At 68.6% G+C, this 19653-nt stretch overlaps 2 protein-coding genes across 2 annotated transcripts; both read left to right on the forward strand.

Annotated features, from left to right (window-relative positions):
• Positions 1 to 336: 336 nt before the first annotated feature.
• Positions 337 to 10506, forward strand: LOC104321584 (natural resistance-associated macrophage protein 1-like). The gene is given in 21 exon segments (XM_069781124.1): positions 337 to 484; positions 686 to 898; positions 1034 to 1089; positions 1405 to 1491; positions 1667 to 1837; positions 2021 to 2145; positions 2241 to 2506; positions 4611 to 4744; positions 5485 to 5607; positions 5939 to 6058; positions 6859 to 6965; positions 7057 to 7127; positions 7238 to 7394; positions 7396 to 7594; positions 7733 to 7891; positions 8061 to 8150; positions 8327 to 8446; positions 8929 to 9078; positions 9160 to 9233; positions 9698 to 9851; positions 9940 to 10506. Coding segments are annotated over 21 exon segments (2814 nt in total). The 5' UTR covers positions 337 to 357; the 3' UTR covers positions 10051 to 10506.
• A 3456-nt stretch (positions 10507 to 13962) lies between these two features.
• CTDSP1 (CTD small phosphatase 1) lies at positions 13963 to 19566 on the forward strand. The gene is made up of 7 exons (XM_069781129.1): positions 13963 to 14186; positions 15719 to 15861; positions 16114 to 16215; positions 16464 to 16520; positions 17055 to 17147; positions 17429 to 17614; positions 17708 to 19566. The coding sequence occupies exons 1-7, from the start codon at positions 14120 to 14122 to the stop codon at positions 17834 to 17836; spliced, it is 777 nt and encodes a 258-aa protein (XP_069637230.1). The 5' UTR covers positions 13963 to 14119; the 3' UTR covers positions 17837 to 19566.
• Positions 19567 to 19653: the final 87 nt, after the last annotated feature.

The following is a 19653-nucleotide window of genomic DNA, read 5'->3' on the forward strand; positions in this document are numbered from 1 at the left end:
AGTTTGGCCCTTTCGCTCCGCGGCCTGTGCCCGCCCCCCCCCCCCCCCGCGAAACCCCGCTGCGGGGTCGGTGTCCCTTTAAGAGGCGGGTCTAGGCTGTTGCTACGGAGACCGCTGAGGCGTTATTGGGGGGGGCACCTGGGTCCGGCCCGGGCAGGTCTGGGGGCCGGGGGGCAGGTCTGGGGGCTGGGGCGGGGGGGGCGGGTGTTGGGGGAGCTGCTGAGGGGCCGGGGGGTGTTTGGGGGTCCGCGGGGGAGGATGGGAGGGGGGGTGACAGGGGCGGAGGGGGGTCACTGTGCCCCCCCGCCAGGGTTACGCATGTGGGCACCAGGGGGTGTACCACGGTTTGGGGGAGACATGCTGCCCCCCTCACCTGGGGGTCCGGCAGCAGGAACCCCCAGGCGAGGCATGGAGCCCCCCCCCGAGTGCCGGCAGGAGAGCCCAGCCCTGACGGAGGCAGCCGCCGAGTTCCTGAGACTCATCGGTGGGTGCCCCCCCCGCCCCCGGCCTCCCCCTTATCCCCCAGGCCGTGCCCGGGGGGGTCCTCGGTGCAGCCGGGGGGGGGCATCGGCTCCGGCAGGAGGGGGACGGGGCTTGGGGGCTTGAGCCGGATAAATGGTGAGGGGCTCAGCCCAGCCGGCGGGGGGGGAGGTCCTGGGCGGGGGTGACGGTCCCCCCCGGGCAGGGCCGGAGGAGCTGGAGCGCTGCCTGTTCGCCGAGACGCTGGAGGTGGTGGCCGCAGGCGACCAGCCACGGGACCGGGCCGGGGGCCAGCGGTGGGTGGCAGCCCGGTGGGCACCCTACGAGCGGGCGGGAGAGCCGGTGCGGAGCTGCCTCCTGGTGCAAGCCGGCACCCGCAGCAGGCAGGACGGCGTGCCCGGCTCCAGCACCCTCATAGGTGAGCCGGGGGCTGCTTGGGGTGTCCCCCCCACCTCCTTCCCCAGGACTGGAGCATCCCTGTCCCACCGGCCCCCAGGGCTGGGATGGGGGGCAGTGCCGGCGGGGTGGGCTAAGCGTGGCTCTGCTCTGCCAGCCTATGTGACCCCGCAGCTGGAGACCCTGGAGCAGGAGGAGCAGGAGCGCCTGGAGGTGACCGGTGTGGCGGTGGCGTGTCCCCTTCCCCGTGTCCTGCCCCTCTGCCGTGGCATGTGCCCTGCAGCGATGCCCTCTTGCGGGCTGCCCCCCATGCAAGGTCGCTGTGGGCAGCCTGGTGTCCCCTCCCCGGCTCAGACACCAGCTCTGTCCCACCAGCCTGGTCCCCATCCCCTACTCTGGGTGGCAGCTGGAGTGGGGAGTTTCCCACAATGCATCTGGCTTGGTACCCTGATTGAAGGGTGAGCTGGGGTGTGCCACCTCAGAGAGGGAGTGCCCTGGCTCTGCCCCCCCACCCTGTGCCCCCCACAGCTCAGAGCACACACAGTGGAGAGGAGGACCCATATGGTGAGCCACCAGCATGGGATGACTGTCACAAAGACCCTCCGAGAGGGAGAGGTGAGGCTGGGGGGGGGTGTCTCTCCCCTCTGCCCCCCAGATGGGGCACATCCTGGGGAGGGGGGAGGCACAGCTGGCCTGTCCCACTCAGGGGTGCCCCCAGGCTCCAGAGGGTGCTGTCTCTTGGGACGATGGGGCTGGGGCTGTTCCACGAGGTGGCCTTGTCTCTCTGCAGGCAGAGCCACAGTGCTGGAGCTTCTCCTACGGCCGGGACAAGATACGGGGGCTGCTGCCGGAGGGTGCCAGCCTCCTGCTGCTGCGGGTGCTGGCGTGCCAGCAGGCAGTGCCCTCCGGCCTCATCTTCCCGGCCATCGACACTGAGGGCCACCTCTGCACCTCCAGCTACGTGAGCCACCGGCCGGGGGGGGACCTGTGGGATGGGGGGTCTGGGTCAGGTTGGGGGTGCCAGGGTGGGTTATGAGAGGTGCCAGTGAGCAGTGTGGTTGACAGCATGGGGGGGCATGGAGATGGCACTTGGGGGCAGGGGGCACTCCAGGACAGGGGTGACCCCTGGCCGTGCCCCCCGCAGCGTGCCCTGGGCATCCAGCGGCAGGCAGTGGGCTCAGTGGAGGCAGAGGTGTTTGTGATCGAGCGAGCTGTGCATGCCAGCACAGGCATCTCCACCGTGTGGCACAGCAGCTTCCTCCCCAGCGGGTACGGTGGGGGTCTGGCCAGGGGCATCCGCAGCCCTGCCAGCCTGGCAGGGACCCAGGAGGGGGATGATCGGCTCTTCCTCCCCACCCCCGCAGGCGTTTGGCCCGTCTGGTGCAGGTCGGCTGCCCGATGCTGGTGCTTCTGCAGGATGAGTCCGTCCTCGGCGAGACAGGTACTGAGGGGGGGAGGCTTGTGCCCCCCAGCACAAGCAGCCCCTGCCTGCTGTCTGGCAGCCGAGTGGGGAACACCCTGCTCTGTCTTTCTGCTGCCAGGTGCGGTCGAGCCCCCACCCCCCTTCCCCAAACAGCCCCTGGACTGGGAGGAGGACATCCAGCTCTGCTCCTGGTTCCTGGACAGGAAGGTGTGACGGTGGGACAAGGGGATATGGGGACATGGGGCTGTGCCACTCCCAGCAGGGTCTCCCCTGGGATGACCAGGGGGCACAGTGGGGGGGCAGGCTGGCCAGCATCCTCCCCCCCCACCTCCTCAAGTGTGGGAAAGGGCCCAGGCATCCTGCCCCCCCACCCTGGCACAGTGACCGGGGGGGACATTGGTGCCCATGCCCACCCTGCCCACCCCACCGCAGGAGGAGCTGCAAGCGTCCCACGCCACCTACATCCAGCAGCACCCCGAGCTCCGGGTGCTGCTGGCTGACTTCCTCCAGGCCCTGCTCCTCCAGCAGCCCTGTGACCCCGTCTCCTTCGCTGCCCAATTCTTTGCCCGCCAGCAGCCCCCCACGACCCCCTTTGCCTCCACCGTGGCTGCCAGCCCCCCGCCTTGCCACCCTCCGGCTAATGGGGAATAAAGCTGCTGGCACTGCCTGTCCAGGCTCATTTGCTTTGTGGAAACTGAGGCAAGGGGAGGGTAAGGGGTGCTAAGTTGCATGTTAACCCCCACTCCGTGTGAGTCTGGGCAGGACCCCCTGTCCCCCTCCCAGCTGTTCTAGCCCTCACTTGGGGTGGGGGGTGCCTGGGGCATACCCTGGGGCAGGGCCAAGCTCGCATCCCTGTGCCAGGCCACCCCACATCTCCCCAGGGGCAGAGCCCCGATGCCCACCTCTCTGTGGGGCACAGCCCAGCCGGCAGAGGGGTGCCCCGGAGAGGCAGCCGGTACTACCCAGCCACCCATGGGTGCACCTGGGGTGCACCCCCTCTTACCTCTGCAGCCACAAGAGTCCCCCACTTTTGCGGGTGCAGCCTGACCTGCGACAACACTGAGCACCCCATCTTTGGGGGGGGGTGTCCCCCGACCTGGGGGTGGCATGAGCACCCTGCGCCGCAGAGCCTGCCTGGCTGGGTGCTTTCCCCCAGCAGCTGAGGGTGCATTCTGACGTGCTCACACACTTGTGCAACACACGCCTGCTTCCTCCTTGCTCCCGCTCCTCTGGCCTTTCCCCTACTCCCGCCGAGCCAGCCCTCCCTCCCCACCCTGCAGGACACTGTCCCCTGTCCTCCCAACCACCAAAGGAGCCGGACCCCTGGCATGTGATGGACGGTCACACGCAGGCACGCTCCCACACCCCTGGGCACGCTGGTGTGGGTGCCCCCTGTCGTATGCATGGCAAGGGGGAGGGAGGTGCTGGGTGCCCCCCTCCTGGCACAGGGTGGGGGAACTGAGACAGTGCACATTCATAGCACCCAACCCCCACCCCTTTCCTAGCCCAGGTCAGTGGGTGGGGAAGGAGGACTTCCTTCTTCCTTCTCCTCCTCCTCCTCTCCTCCTCCTCTCCTCCTCGGGATGGGGGCGGGGGGGCAACTGGAGGGGGTCCTTTAAAAGCTGGGTGGCAAGCATTGCATCCAGTGTCGCAATCACGGCTCCCCGGCACCATGTCCAGATCAGGCCCAGCCATGGCATCACTGGAGCCAGGTGAGCCGCAAGACACTTGGGTCCCCCCACGCCTCCTTTCCTCCCCCAGACCCTCTTTCCTCTGCCTTGGGACCCCTGGCTCTGCTCCCCCACCACGGTGGGCACCATTGCCTCCCCAGTCTGTCCTGGCTTCCCCACCTGCCCTGTCCTCTGTTCCCCCAAGCCCATCCAGGCTTCACCTACGTTCCCAGGATGTGGGTGGGCTGGAGGAGTGATTGGGACCAGTACCAGCCTCTTGTCCCCGCTCCATGCCTACCCAGCAGCAGGACCCAGAGCAGGGTCCCCTCCTGTCCCTCCTGCCCAGAAATGCACTTCATTCTTGGACTGGTGAAGAGTGGGGTGGGACCGGGGGGGTTTAGGGACACCTGAACTGGAAGTGGCATCTGACTCCTTTGCATAGCCACTGACAGCCCCAATATAGCCACCCCCACAGCCCCTCTGGAGAAATGGGGCTCATCCTTCTTTGGGCTGAGCCAGGGCTCATCGGGCAGGGGCAGGTGGGACTGAGTAGAGCCAGTACTAGGGCTGCCAGCCCACCAGTGTCTTCATCCCCCGGCAGGCTGCCACCTCCCCTCCTCCTCTTCCTTGCCCCCCCCCAGGCCTCACCGGGTCCCTGAACCAGGGCCAAGCCCAGACTTATGGCACCGTTGGGAGCCCTGTGCCCCTGCAGCACCCTGGCACCCGGGATCAGACCTACCTGGATGAACTCATCAGCATCCCCAAGGGCGGCGGGGTAGGTGCTGCCAGGCTGGCACCTCCATCTGAGGGTGGGCAGAGATGGGGTGGGGGGCTGGTACCGCAGGGAGCTTGAGGTGGGGAGGCGAAGGGCCACTGCAGGGGGAGAGATGTGCCTGGGACATGCCCTGAGGACCTCAGCATCCCCAAAGCCGGCTCAGGCAAATCACAGCCACAGGGTGAGCGTTTCCATGCTTAAAGGTTTCCAGATGGGGAAACTGAAGCATGGGGCGAGGTGCTACCCAGCTGCAGGGATCACCCTGCTGCTCACACATCTCCCAGGCTCCCCGTCCTGGGCCACCCATGCCCAGCCCAGTGGGGCTCCCGCAGGCTGCCTGCACCCTGCCAGCACCCCCATCCCCGGCTGGTCCCAGGGGGTGGAAGGGAGAAGGGGAAAGGAATGGGGGTTCCCCTGCCAGGAGTGGTGGTGAAAGCAGGACTCGGTAGCGGGATCCCATGGGGTGCAATTAACGGTGCCTGAGACCCCCCTAGAGATTACTGTCCAACCTGTCCCCGGGTGGGATGGGGGGGTCTCGCTGCCCCCTTGCACTGCTGCTAACAGAGAGGGGCTGGGGGGCAGCCGTTCTTCCCCAAAGCAGGTGGAAGAAATGTCTTTTGTGTGCGAAATGCACCTGGCACAGGGCTTCCTAGCACTGGGCTAAAGGGCATTGGGAGTGCAACTGGGAGACACTGGTTTTGAATGAGAGCTCCTCGCTCTGACCTGCTGCCTTGTCCCAGCCCGGTTTCAGCTTTAGGAAACTCTGGGCTTTCACCGGTCCCGGCTTCCTCATGAGCATCGCCTACCTGGACCCGGGCAACGTGGAGTCGGACCTGCAGTGCGGGGCAGTGGCGGGGTTCAAGGTGAGCCCTGGGCCCCCCCGGCCCCCGGGTCAGGAAGCAGCCGGAGGTTTCGTAACCTCTCCTGCACCAACGGCCACCCAGCCCCATGGGGAACCGGCTTCCCCAGCCCGGGGAGCGGGAAGGGCACGGAGGGGCCCTTGGCACTGGGGGAAGGCACCCAGGGGTGCAAAAGGGCCTCCCCTCTGCCTGGGCTGGGGACCACCTCCAGCTTCTCTGGGCTTCTCTTTCCCGTGTCCCTGGGCTAGTTGATAACCTTGCTGGGAGCCCCGGGGAGTCGCATCCTGCCTGGTGCCCAGCCCCTGCTACTTCCCTCCCTTCTGCCCCCCCCCAGCTGCTGTGGGTGCTGCTGTGGGCCACCGTCCTGGGGCTGCTGTGCCAGCGCCTGGCCATCCGGCTGGGTGTGGTGACGGGGAAGGACCTGGGTGAGATTTGCTACCTCTACTACCCCAAGGTGAGCAGCCACGGGGACACCCCCCGGGAGTCACAGCCTGGGGGACCCCACACTTGGGCTGGTGACAATCCTGGTAGGGACTGGGGGGGCTGGAGAGGAGCAGGAAGATGCTGCAAGAGCCCCACCTCTCCCAGGGGCTCCCCAAAGCCCCCCCAGCCCTGGTGCCCCCCATCTAGTGCCCACAGACCCCTGCAGTATGGGCGCCCGGCACGAGGCGGGGGGGGAAGCAGTTGCCTCGGTGTCCTGGTCCAATCTGGGGACACGTAAGCGCGTCCCCCGGGGGGGGTGAGCCCAGGTGTCGGGGCAGCGACGCGCAGCTGAGACGCAGGGCGAGCCTGGGCACGTTGGTGCAGGGAGTTGGGGGGGCTTGGGGGAGTCACATGGCAAAGGAGGTGGGGGGGCTAGGGGTCCCGTCTAGTCGGCAGGATCTTGATGGAGGGGAAAGAGTGATGAGGTGTGTTGGCTGAATGACAGGTCCCCAAAAGGAGAACTGGATACATCCCTCTGCCCCTGCACCCCACCAGGACCATCATACCCAGGCAGCTGGGTCCTGTCCTCAGCTCCCACTGGGGCAGGGATGGGGAGGTGGGGGTAGGCTGGGATTTAGGATCCATCTTGCACCCTGAGATTGTGTCGTGGGAGAGGCTGGGAGGGGTGTCCTGGCATCCCCATGTTGCTCTGGGTGGCCTGCCACAGCTTGGGGACAGGGACAGGGGTCTCCACCCTGGAGGTTGTGCCAGCTCACCTGGGTCCAAGACCCCTGTGGGCTCAGACACGTCACGGTGCCCCGGCCCCTCCAGGTGCCCCGCGTGCTGCTCTGGCTCATGATCGAGATTGCCATCATCGGCTCTGACATGCAGGAGGTGATCGGGACAGCCATCGCCTTCAGCCTGCTCTCAGCCGGCCGGTGAGCCGCCCCACGGGTACCCCTAAGCCTCCCCCATGGCCCCTCTCCGCCGAGGAGCACATGTCCAATGCCCCCCCTTGTCGTCCCACAGCATCCCCCTCTGGGGTGGGGTCCTCATCACCATCGTGGACACCCTCTTCTTCCTCTTCCTTGACAAGTACGGTGAGTGCCAGCATGAGGGGACGGGGGGGGACACTCACCCAGGCAGCCCTGATGCCGATGTGGCACTGGTGTCCCCTGCTCTGTCCCACCCCATCTCTCGACCCCTCTAGGGCTCCGCAAACTGGAGGCTTTCTTCGGCCTTCTCATCACCATCATGGCCTTGACCTTCGGCTATGAGGTGAAGGGGGGAGCTGGGGACACCACTTTCCCTGCAGGTTGCTGGCAGGGGACCCCCACGGGGCGTCCCCACTGTCACTGGGCTGCAGCAGGGTGGGGGCCAGCTCACAGTGCCCCTTCCCACCGGTCCCCAGTACGTGGTGGTGAGGCCGGGGCAGGTGGAGGTGCTGAAGGGCATTTTCCTGCCCTACTGCCCGGGCTGCGGGCGAGAGGAGCTGCTCCAGGCCGTGGGCATCGTTGGCGCCATCATTATGCCCCATAACATCTTCCTCCACTCCTCCTTGGTCAAGGTGAGACCAGGGCACTGCCATGGGTACTGCTACCCCAGGGTGTCTCAGGGGACACTTTGGTGGGGACCAGATGGTCCTGGCTGTGGGACAGAGGTGCTCACCTGACCCTGTGGCACCCATGTCACCCGCCGTGCCCAGACACGGGAGATCGACCGGTCCAAGAAGGAGGCGGTGCGGGAGGCCAACATGTATTTCCTGACCGAGTCCTGCGTGGCCCTCTTTGTCTCCTTCCTCATCAACCTCTTCGTCATGGCTGTCTTCGGCGAGGCTTTCTACCGCCAGCGAAACGAGGATGTAGTGAGTGTCGCCTCACGCCCATGGGGAGGGAGGTCACATCTATGCCCAGCTGTGGAGACGGGCAGGGCGAGCATCCCTTGGAGAGTGGGTGTCCCATGAGGGGGGTGTCCCCCCGTGTCTGGGGGGGCTACTGGGTGGCCATCACCCTCGTGCCCGCCATGCCTTGCAGCACAACAAGTGTGTCAACAGCAGCATCAGCCAGTATGCCAGCATCTTCCCCAACAACAACGAGACGGTCTCTGTGGATATCTACCAGGGGGTGAGTGGCCCCGGGTTGTGCCCAGCAGGCATCCGTACCCATTTGGGGGACATAGGGTGCCCCGCCATTGACCCCTGAGGCTGGGGGCTGCCGTGACCCTGCTGGAAGGCTGGGAGCTGATGGGGTGCCCAGGTTGAGGGATGCTTTGTGGTGCCCATGGAAGTGTCCCTGCACAGGGTGTCATCCTGGGATGCTATTTCGGGGCGGTGGCACTGTACATCTGGGCCATTGGGATCCTCGCAGCAGGACAGAGCTCCACGATGACCGGGACCTACGCAGGGCAGTTTGTCATGGAGGTGAGGGACAGGGATGCTGGCCCTCATCCCCACGGGGAACAGCTGGGAAGGGGGAGAATCATGGGTGGGCCCTGGATGGGGGGTCCTATGGGCAGCAGCCCCCCCTCTGGGGTATTTGGCAGAGTTAATTGCCCCCCATTCCTGCAGGGAGCTGGGCATGGGGCATTGCCCACCCAGTGGGTGGCAGCTTCCTGATGGCACCCATTGCCACTGCATGGCCACCCCCGCCCCCTGTGACACCCTCTCCCAGAGGCACCTTGTGGGTGTCCCACACAGTGTTCTCCTAATGAGATCATTTGCTTAATGAGCTGGAGCTGACATCTAGCGGAGCCCAGCAGCCCTGCAAGGGCCCGCTCAGCACCTTGGCACAGGAGAGGGAGGGCAATGCCCTCCCTGTGTTCCTCTGAGCCAGGGTTTGGGGGGAGCCACCCTGGCACGATGCCCCAGGCATGGCGAGGGCACAGGTTTTGCCGTGTCCCCAGGGCTTCCTGCAGCTCCGCTGGTCCCGCTTCGCCCGGGTGGTCTTCACCCGCTCCTTCGCCATCCTGCCCACCGTCTTTGTGGCCGCCTTCAAGGATGTCAGCCACCTCACGGGCATGAATGACCTGCTCAACGTCCTGCAGAGCATCTTGGTAAGGGGGGGGGGGGCTTCACCTGCCCCCCCAACACCCCGGCCTGGCAGCCATGCCCCCCTCATCCTCCTCTCCTTCCAGCTGCCCTTTGCCGTCCTGCCCGTCCTCACCTTCACCAGCCTGCGCCCGCTCATGCAGGACTTCACCAACGGCCTGTGAGTGCCAGGGCAGGGGCAGGCACGGGGCGGGGGGGCAGAGTGGGGCACACCGGCTGCAGGCACCCTCCCTTTGGCCCATCCTGCCTCTCCAAACCATGCTGTGGGGGCAGTTGGTGTATGGGCATCGGGGGGGGCATGTCCATTCCCACCTGCCCTGGGCAGCCAGAGCGGGACAGACCCCATCACTGCCCTCTCCATCCTCATCCCAATGCCACATCTGGTACCCTCGGGCATCCCTGGGTCCTCAGCACCCTCCTGGCACTGCCAGCCCTGCATTTGGACAGTGGCCAAAGCCCATGCCCAGAGCCCCATCGTGGGGATCTAGGATGGCCATGGGGTGCAGAGATGTCCCAGTTGGGGTCTTGCTCACCTACAAACCCAGATCCCCCAGACCGCTGTGCCCAGCGGCACACGGGGTGGGGAGTCTGCCCTGCCGCTGATGCCCGCTCCCGTGCCCGCAGCCTGGGGAAGGTGCTGATGATCCTCATCACGGGGCTGGTCTGCGCCATCAATATCTACTTCGTGGTGGACTTTCTGCCCACGCTGCGGGGCCTGGGGTACCACATACCCCTGGGCCTGCTGCTGGCTGCCTACGTGGCCTTCGTCGCCTACCTGGTAGGGCTGGCACCGTGCGAAGGGGTAGCCGGGTGGGGGGTGGCATCCCCCGTGGGTGCCCATCGACCTGCCCTCTTTGCCCCCACAGATCTGGACCTGCAGCATCGCGCATGGAGCCCGATTCCTGGCCCGGGGCCACCACGGCCGGTTCAGCTTCGGCGTCTCCCTCGACCAGCCGGGGCTGGCAGGGACCCGGTAACAGACCCCCGGTCCCCCATCCCTGCCCAGCACGGCCCCCCGCACTGGGCACTGATTCAGTGCCACGCTGAGCCTGGGGATGATGTTCTGGCCAGAGATGCACCCAGCAAGGAAGGGGTTAACAGCAGGCAGACCACCCCCCAAGTTTTTAGCGCCCCCCCGCCCCCAATTCAGGGGTGCTGGTTCAGGCTGGATGCTGGGGGGGAGGGAAGGAAGCAGCGGGAGGTGCCCCCAGCCCTTGGCACAGAGGCTTCAGCGAATGAGCCGCCCCGAAGATCTTCCCTCCTCATTAGTGCCAGGAACCGCCGGCCCCCGGGACCGCTAATTACCGCCCGGGACCGCTAATCACCTCCCGGGACCGCTAACCATCCCTCGCCGCCCGGGCACGGCGCGGCCAGCCCCAGGGGAGCCGGGACAGCCAGCCCCACTGCCCGGGACCGGCCCCAGCCCCCGGACTGGACCGGCTGGGCCCCACGGGGGGCTCCTAAATTTGGGGGGGGGGGGGGGGGGGCGGGGGGCTGATAAATGTCGTGTTTGTAACTTGGCCTCAGCCTCGCTGCTGCTGCGCGACCCCGGGGCGGGGAGGGGACCCCCACGGCCCCCCAATACCCCGGCCCGGCCCCTCTGCCCCAGGCTGGCGGGCTCGGCGGGGGGGGTTGCATAGACCCACGCGTAACTGTGGGGGCGCGGGAGGGGGGCCTCAGCCCCAGTTCTTCGCATTCCCCCGGGGGGAGCGGGGAGGTGGGGGGCCCCACCGTGCCCTCCCCGCCCCGGATGCCCCGTTTCCCGCCTGCCGGCCCCGCCGGATGCGGATGCGGAGCCGCTCGGGCCCTCCCCGGGGGCGGCCGTCGCCCCCCCCCCCCTCCTCCCGCGGCTCCGCACCCTGGGTGGGGGGGTCCCGCCGCGCTTCGCCCCCCGCCGAGGTCCGCACTTGCGAGACGCTCCCTGGCTGTTTCAAGGCTCCCCCCTCTCCCCAGCACCCCCTCAACCCCAAAATCCCTCTTCCCAAACCAGCACGGCCGGGAGGTGGAGGGGGTAATTTGGGGGGGGCTGACCCCCCTGTCCCGTCCCGTGCTCCCCCTCCCACCTCCGGGAAGGGGGGACCCCCCCGCTCCCGGGGGCCGCGCTTGTTTATGTGAAGAATTTCCCCTTCCTTAAAAGGGCGATGCCGATCGGGGTGGGGAGGTGCCTCCCCCCCCCGCCCCCGCTTTGGCCGGGCTTCGGGCTGCTTGAAGGAGGAGCCAGAGCGGTGGGGCCCACCGAAAGGCGGGGTCGTCGTGTCCGTCCCCCCCCAAGGGGCGCAGCCGACCCCCGTCGCCGGGGCCGCCACCGGCCGTGGGGAGGCGAAGCAGGGACCACCCCCACCCCCACCCCACGGTGGCTGCAAGGGGCACCCCCACCCGGGGGTCGGGGCTGGGGGGTGCAGGGATCAGCCCCACGGCTCGTCGCGGGGGCAGGGGTCCCTAGGGCTGTGCCTGCGGGCATCACCCTTCTGTGGCCGGGACCCCTTCCCCAGGGTATCCCCGGACCGGGGGCACCTGCGTGGGCCCAGCTTTTAGCAGGAGGTGCCCAGCCCGAGGTCCTGGCTGTGGGGCAGCACTCCGTGGGGCAGAGCTCCCCGGGCCATGGTAGCTGGGGGAACAGGGGACAGCATAACTGGGACCCCAACCTGGGGGCATTGGGGTGGCACAGAGGGGTCCCGGAGGCAGGGCTGCCTTTCTGCCCTGCACCTACAAGCTGCAGCCCATACATCCAGCTGGGGTCTGCCTGCTCCTGGCCTGGCCTGGGGGTGCAGGATGAGGCCCCTCATCCCACAAGCCCCGTGTCCCTAGCTTGTCCCACAACCCCAAGACGGGGACAACGTCCCCCCGGGCTCCCCAGCTGCCCCATCTGCCCCTGAGCAGGCAGCAAAGCTGGAAGCGATGCTCCAACTGCCGCTGCAGGCGTCTGGCCTGGAGACTTTCCTAATTACATTAATTAGAGGACAAGCAGGGCCTGGCTGAGCTGGGGCTGCTGCCTGCTCATGGCTCGTCATGGAAGGAAGAGAAGGATTCGACCAGAGGGACAGGGGTCCTGGTGGGGACAGCGTGTGGCCTCCACGGCTGTCCCCACGGTGGGCAGCATCCCCTGGCAGCCACTGGCAGCCCAGCCCAGGCCCGCCAGCCCGCTGGGGACGAGGCAGGCATCCTGCCCGGCTCCACCTGGGCTAAAGGAGCAGCACAGGTCAGCCCAAAATAGAGAGCGGAGGAAGCACAGCCTCTTCCTTCCTCTTCCTCCTAGCCGGGCAGGGGGCAGTGCTGGCTGCCTGGCCAGGGGAGCCGGCTGCCTCCCTGTCCGGCACTGCGGAGGGGCAGGGAAACTGAGGCACGACCGCTGCCCACCCTCAGAGCAGGCAGAGGAGGTGGCAGGACGCCGTGTCCCGGTTCCCAGCCGCAGCCCGGTCCCTGCCACGGCTCCCCCCGCGGGATCGTGGTGCCGGGGTGCCCTGTGCCCAGCTGGGAGAGCGGGAGCCGCAGGTGCGAACCGGCTTTTTGCTCTGGAGCTTTTCCACCGCCTGCCTGGTCCCGCCGGCCCCGCAGCATCCCGACGCCCCGGGGGGGTACGGTACCTCCCGATGCCGGACCCCGTTTCCCAGAGGGGTCACCTGTGGGCATGTGTCGTGCCCCCCCTCGTGCCCCACGCTGGCGGGGGGGGGCTCCCAGACTCGTTTCCCACCGTACTGGGCGGGCTCAGCCCCGGGGAGCCGGGGGTGGCAGAGCGGTACCCGGGTGCGCTGCCGCGGGCATCGCTGCCTCGCCAGTGCCCCTGGTCCCCCCCGGGCCAGAAAGGACAACCTCGGCCCCCGAAACTCCCAAACCGCAACTGGGAGAGGTGGAAAGACCCCAAACAAGCTCAGATGGGGAATTTCCAACCTGCTCTGCCCCCGGGGAAGGGCTGAGAGAGGGCACAGCATCTCCTGCCGCCGAGATGGCAAGGGGGGAGGCGACCGGGACCGGCTGGAAACCCCCCCAGGGCCGGTCGCTGCCTGGGGGCACGGCGGTACAAGGCTGCTGGGGGAAAGGGGCTGGGGATGGAGGATGGCAGCGCCTGGGGGGCTTGGGGCGGGGGCACGAGTTTCTCCTGAAGGGGTTGTTACAGGCTCAGGCTCCCGGTAAGAGCTGCTTTTCGGTGAGCGCCTGGAAACAGCCCCGCTTCCCCCCGAAGGCAGGAGGAGAGGAACTGCAGGGGGAAGTATATAGATCGATGATATATATATATATATATATATTAATTTCCCAAATAATTGGGAAATTGTAGGGGAAAGAGGGAAAGAAAGAAAAAAGCAGGTGGTTATTGGTGCAGCCCCCCAGCACCTGTTGCCCCAAACACTGGCCTGCGCTGGCAGTGGGGAACCTGTCCCCGGGGGGAGCTGGTGACCCCCCAGCCTAGAGCCACCGGCTCCAGGGGTCTCCGCTCCGGGGGACACCCAGCATGGCAGGGGGCTTCATATGCCGGGGGTGGCTGCGGGGGGGTCCTTCCCCCGGGGCCGCCAGCTGAACGGGGGGGTGTGTGTGACACCTGGGGGGGGTGACAGCAGGGCTGATCCCCCTCTCCATTATCCCTCAGCCGGAGGGCTGTGGGGGAGCCTCGTACGACCACCATGGCTCAAGGAGCGGGCGGGGGGGGGGGTGTCCTTTCTAGCCAAAGAAGCGCCGCAGACGCCTCCCCAGAGGCCGCCAACCCCCCTGCACCCCCGATGCCGGTCGCGTCTCGGTGGGGACCCCCCGCTCCTCCCCCGCGGGGCGGGTGCGGGGAGGCGGAGGTGGGAGTGGGAGTGGGAGGAGGAGGAGGAGGAGGAGGGGGCCCCCCCCGGCGTTGCCCTTTTAAGGGGTTCCTTGAAACCGCGCCCGGGTTCCATGTTTGCAGCCCCAGCCCGGGCGGAGGAAACTCCATGTTGTAACAAAGTTTCCTCCGCGGCGCCGCTCCCGCGCCCGCCGCCCCGCGCCGCCGCCGGCCCCCGCCCCGCCTCCCCCCCCCCGGGGGCCGCGCCGGGGGGGGCCGCCCCCTCCCATCCCCCCCCCCCGGCGCCCATGGAGCACCAGTCCATCATCGCCCAGGTTAGCAGGGAGGAGGGGAGCGCCCCGCTGCAGGAGAAAGGTAACGCGGGGGGGGGGATCCCTTCCCTTCCCCCCCCCCCCCCGGTGCGGGAGAGGGGAGTGGTGGTGGTGGGGAGAGGTCTTCGGGGTCTCCGGCATCGCGGGGCGGTGGGGGGGGGGGGGCTGGAGGCCTACGGGCGGCTGATTTCGGAGGGTGTGATGAGCTGCGGGCGGTCTCAGCCTGCCCCCGTGCGTCCCGCTGCTCCGGGGCTGGAGGGGGACGCGCTGGGGCACGGGTGGGGGTGTGGGGGGGGCCCGGGGCTGGGAGGGAGCGGGGTTGTCTGCACCCACCGGGGCGCGGGAGGCCGTGCTGCGTCCCCTCCCGTCCCCCCGAGTCCCGTCGGTGACCCTGGGGTGCTCGGGCCCCGGCGCTCGGCGTTATCTGCGCTGTTTCCTCCGGAGCCGGGCGGGGGGGGGTGTGCACGCAGCGCCGGTGGGGAAACTGAGGCAGGGATGGGGGGGTGAGCGCTGGGCACCCCGCTGCAGTCCGGGGCACAGCCCGGCGCCCCGTCCCGTCCCGTCCCTCCACGTCTCCTGCGCTCCCTCCACCCAGCGCAGGGGGTTTAGTGGGGAGCGCTGCCTGTGTGCTGCCCGCCGGCCGGGGGAGCTGGCGGGGCCGGGGGGGACAAGCGTGGGAACGGGCTCCGTCCCCAGTGCGCAGCTCCTGCCCCACGGGCTCCCTTCCGTGGGGCGCCCCACGGGGCTGCCGGAGCGCGGGGCCCTGGCCCGGTTCTTGGAGGGGCATGACCGGGGGACCTGCGGCTCCTGGCCCAGGCCGGCCCAGCTCCCGGCCCGGGCTGGGCTGGGGGCAGGATCCGGCCCGCGGGGCCGGTGGGGAAGGGGCTAGAGCCGTCGCGCTACCCCCGGTGCCCGGGGCGGGCAGGAGCTGCCCCTCTGCCTCAGTTTCCCCTTGATCCGCCCAATGGGGGCTGCGGGAACGGCGCCCAGGGGCGGGCACTTCGCCCTGATTGGCTTCTCGCCTCCGGTACGCTTGAGTCGGCCAATGAGAAGGGGGGGCTGGCTGGGGGCGGGGGAAAGAGGTCTGTAAGCCCCGCCTCCCTGGGCGAGGCCCCGCCCACAGGACCGCCCACCCGCGTGGGTCAGCGCCCCCCGGGGAGGGACAGCGGGGACGAGCCGGGGGTCCGCGGGCCGCCCCGGGCGGTGCCGCAGCGGCCGGGGCAGAGCCCCGCTCTGTTATTGTAGGGTCTCCAGCCGCGGTGGGGGGCCCACGGGGGTCACCCGCGGCAGGGGATGCGCCCGGGCGAGGGGCTGTGAAGGGGGGGGGGTGTCTCCAAACACTCGTGTCCGCGGCGCCGGCCCTTGGCGGGGCAGGAAGGGCGGCCGGATGGGTGCCGGGGGCTGATAAGGGCATGGGGGGGCTCCGGGGGGCTCCCCCCGGCACCTCCCGTGTCCGGCACCGACACCCCGAACCCGGCTCACCCGCCCCCCCTCGCCGTGCACGGGGCTGGGGGGGAACCCCGGGGGGACCCGTCCCCCCCCCTTTACACCCCACTCCCCCCCCCCCCACTTCAGGTACCCAGGCCCCCGCCAAGAAGCCGCGGAGCCGCAGCATCCTCCAGTCCCTCTTCTGCTGCCTGTGCCGCGATGAGGGGGAGCCCTGCGCCGGCACCACCAGCGCCCCGCTGCTGGTGGAGGAGAACGGGGCCCTGCCCAAGGTACCCCCCCACCCCGGGCACCCCCTCCCCAACCTGGCATTGGGGAGGGGGGCAGTGCTGAGGGGGGGCCGGGCTGCCCATCCCCAGCGCTTCCCCTGTGCCAGGATGGGGTCGGGGGGGGGGGGGGGGGGGTATCTAAATGGGCTCCCCCCTGCTGTGCCCCCTCTCCGGGTGGGCAGGAGGGGAGGGGGTGCCCCTGGCCACCCTGGTGACCCCCCCGGGTTTGCCTGTGCCCCCCCCGCCCTGCCGCAGGCCGCCGTCAAACACCTCCTGCCTGAGATCAAGCCGCAGGACGCCAGCAAGCTGTGCGTGGTCATCGACCTGGACGAGACGTTGGTGCACAGCTCCTTCAAGGTGGGGGACGCCCCGGCCCCCTCCACCTCTCCTGCCCCCCCCCGCCCCCTCCCCACCTGCTCTGCAACCCCCTAGGCGATGCCCGGCACCCAGGAGCAGCACCCTGCGCAGCCCTGCTGGGTCGGAGGGGGTGTCCGTCCCTGCTTTGGGGGCTGCGGGACTGGCAGGGGGTGCATCGCGGGCAGAGGGCAGGCAGCGTTTGGGCAGGGAGTGCCTGCCTGGCGTTGACCCTGCTGTGCCCTCCCCAGCCGGTGAACAACGCCGACTTCATCATTCCCGTGGAAATCGATGGCATCATGCACCAGGTAACAACGGGGGTGAAGGGTGCCCGGTGGGCAGGGGGGGCACAGCCCCCTCTGCTCCCTCCCCGGGGACCGGCAGCCGTCCCAGCGCTCTGCACCCAGGGACGGTCGGGGGCGTCAGGGTGCCAGGGCTGGCACCTCGGGGGGCAGAGGTGGGTGCCCATCCTCCCGGCAGGGTGGGGAGGTGTGTGTGGGGGGGTCCTGGCGCAGTGCCCTGCTGCAGTGGCCGGCCCCGGGTTCAAGTAATCCAGGATAGGCTGTGGTCTGGGCAGTCAGCCTGTTCTCGGTTACTTGGCTCTGGAGCCGGCCAGACGCTTCACCCTGGATGTGCCAGCGGGGCCGTGGCATCCCCCAGCCCACGCCGGGTAGCCCCCACGGCGCGGGGCGCAGGCAGCCCTCTGCCTCCCTTGCCCAGCAGGGAGCTGCTGGCTGGGCTCCGGGACACAGCTGTCCCCCAGGGTGGGCATGGGGGTGTTGGGGGGGACGGACCGGGTTGCCGGCGCCCGCGGCGCGCTGCCCTCTGCCCCGTGCCCGCAGGTGTATGTGCTCAAGCGGCCGCACGTGGACGAGTTCCTGCAGCGCATGGGTGAGCTCTTCGAGTGCGTGCTCTTCACCGCCAGCCTGGCCAAGGTGGGTGCCCCCCCCGCCACCACCATCGCCCTCCCCTTCCCGGCCACCGCTCGGGCTGCACAACTCTCCTTGGCTGCCCACCTGTGGGCATCGGTGGCCCCTCGTCCCCTGCATGCCCGCAGGCAGTGCCTGCCACTCCCAGGCGCCGGCTAGGGAAACTGAGGCACAGAGTGAGCTAGCACTGGTGCAGAGCTGGGTGCCATCGTCACCGGGGACACACACACACACGACAGGACACGGTGGCACGACGTGACCCAGTGACCCCCTTCCCGTGCCCGCAGTACGCGGACCCTGTGGCCGACCTGCTGGATAAATGGGGGGCTTTCCGGGCACGGCTTTTCCGGGAATCCTGCGTCTTCCATCGCGGCAACTACGTGAAGGACCTGAGCCGCCTGGGCCGCGACCTGCGCCGCATCATCATCGTGGACAACTCGCCCGCATCCTACATCTTCCACCCTGATAACGCTGTACGTACCCCTGGGGTGAGGCTGGGGGGGGGTTATGGAGGGGAGGTGGTGGGGGGTCCCCGCCTCAGCCGCTGCCCGCTGCGCTGCCCGCAGGTGCCGGTGGCCTCCTGGTTCGATAACATGGCGGACACGGAGCTGCTGGACCTGCTGCCCTTCTTCGAGAGGCTCAGCAAGGTGGAGGACGTGTACGCAGTGCTCAAGAAGCAGCGGACTAACAGCTAGTGGCCCCCCCCACCCCGCCGGGTGCTGCCAAGGGGCACCGCCGTGGCAGCCGGGTGCCTTATTTTAGGCGGGGGGGTGTGTCCCAGTGTGCACCCCCCCCATCGTCCTCCCCAGCCCCGGTGGGCGCGGGTGCCCTCCCTGCCTGCTGGTGGTGGGAGATGCGGGTGCCCCCGATGGGGAGCTGGGTGTCCCCCTTCCCACGGAGGAGAGGGGAGCCGTGGGTGACCCGCTGCCTTGCTGTGCTGGGGACCTGTTGGGGGGGGTCCCGTCCTCCCCCGCTGTCCCACCCCCCCTCAACCCACGTTCCCCCCCTCCCCGAAACGGTTCTCAGGTCCTTTTCCCCTCTGTGTGTCCCCAAGTGGGGAAGGGGGGGGGGGGGTCAGCAGCTGCTGCTTTCCACTGCCTTTGGGGGGGACTAGACCCCCCCCAACCGGGCTCTGCCTGCTGGGGGGGGCTGGCGGCCCTCAGCCCCTATCTGGAGGGGCTACGGGACAGGTTAACCCCTTGCCACCCCCCGAAAAATGGGGGAGTCTTATTGGCCTTGGTGCATAGGGCCGACACCCTATCCTTAACTCTGCCCTTGGTGCAGCTGATCACCTCGGGGGGGGGGGCATGTCCCTACCCCACCCTCGTGCCTTCTGCTGCCCCCTGCCTAGGGGGTGTGTTTTGGGGGGCAGCCCGGCCTCAGGGCTGAGCCCCCGGCCGCAAATGCCCCCCCCACGTGCCTTGGGACGTCGTGTCTCCATGTCGCCCCCAGCCCTGCAAGGGGTGTTCCCGGGGGGGCTCTTAACTCACCTCCTCCAACCTCAGTTTCTTCCTGGAGGGGGGGGTCTGGTGGCCTCCGCCCCCATTCCCAGTTACACTGTGTTAGTGGGAGCCACTCCAGTCACCAGGAGGGGGGGTCCCCTCTCTTGCCAGGGGGGCCACACATCCCCTCCCCATCCCTCCGCAGCTTCACCAAAGGCTGCGACTCCCAGGGGGGAGGGATCCCCATACCAGCCTTAGTGTGCCCCCCCTAGCTTTACTCCAGCCCCCCAGCTGGGGCAGGGGTGGGGTGCACTGCAGAGCCCCCCTCCCTGCAGCTTGGGGGTTACCCTGACCCCCGTGGGGTTGGGCTTGTGCCAGGGTGTCTCCCAGTCTTGAGGGACTGGGGGCTCTCAGGGAGGGTTTTTTTGGGGGGGGAGGGGGGGGGAGGCTGAGCTCAGCCAGGCCTTTTTTAGCATCGCAATATGGACAATGTCTCATATCTTTTTAGGGGGAAAAGCAACGGTTTCCCAAAAAATCATGGGTGCCTTTTGTGCCAGGGAAGGGGGGGCAGTATCTGCAGGGGGGGGGACGACGAGGGGAACGCGAGGGGTTTTAGCTCTCCGGTGCTGTCCAGCCGGCTCCTGCTGGCGCTCCCCTTCTTCCAGCACTGGGTGCCGGGGGGAGGCAGGGGTCCCCCCAGGCCTGCCCGCACCCTGCCTCCAGCCCCTGCCCAATGGCGGGGGGGTGGGATGGGGGACGCTGTGGCACACCCACCCCCTGGGACCCCTGCCTGCCCCGGGCCTGATCCTGCCCCTCCAGGAGGGTTGAACTCAGCACTTTATATTAGACAAGTCAAACGGCACCAGCAAAGCCCACTGCCCAGCAAGCACCCATGGGTGCTGCAGCACCCGAGGAGCACAGACCCCGTGCTGGGCACCCTTGGGGGGTCCGGGGGGGGTCCGGAGGCAGCACTGGGGGGACTGGGGAGGGCTGGGGGACCAGATCCAAGTGCCTTCATGTGATTAAAGCTGTCAAACCATCTTGGAAAGGTGAGTCCTGTGTGTGCGCAA

This window comes from Haliaeetus albicilla, chromosome 4 (assembly GCF_947461875.1).
Source record: "Haliaeetus albicilla chromosome 4, bHalAlb1.1, whole genome shotgun sequence".
Taxonomy (NCBI): Eukaryota; Metazoa; Chordata; class Aves; order Accipitriformes; family Accipitridae; genus Haliaeetus; species Haliaeetus albicilla.

Excerpts from the sequence above, each read along its gene's own strand:
- CTDSP1 (XM_069781129.1), top strand. The coding sequence starts at position 14,120 with ATGGAGCACCAGTCCATCATCGCCCAGGTTAGCAGGGAGGAGGGGAGC. Across the intron at positions 14,187-15,718 it reads CGCCCCGCTGCAGGAGAAAG|GTACCCAGGCCCCCGCCAAG; the intron begins GTAACGCGGGGG and ends CCCCCACTTCAG. Across the intron at positions 15,862-16,113 it reads AGAACGGGGCCCTGCCCAAG|GCCGCCGTCAAACACCTCCT; the intron begins GTACCCCCCCAC and ends GCCCTGCCGCAG.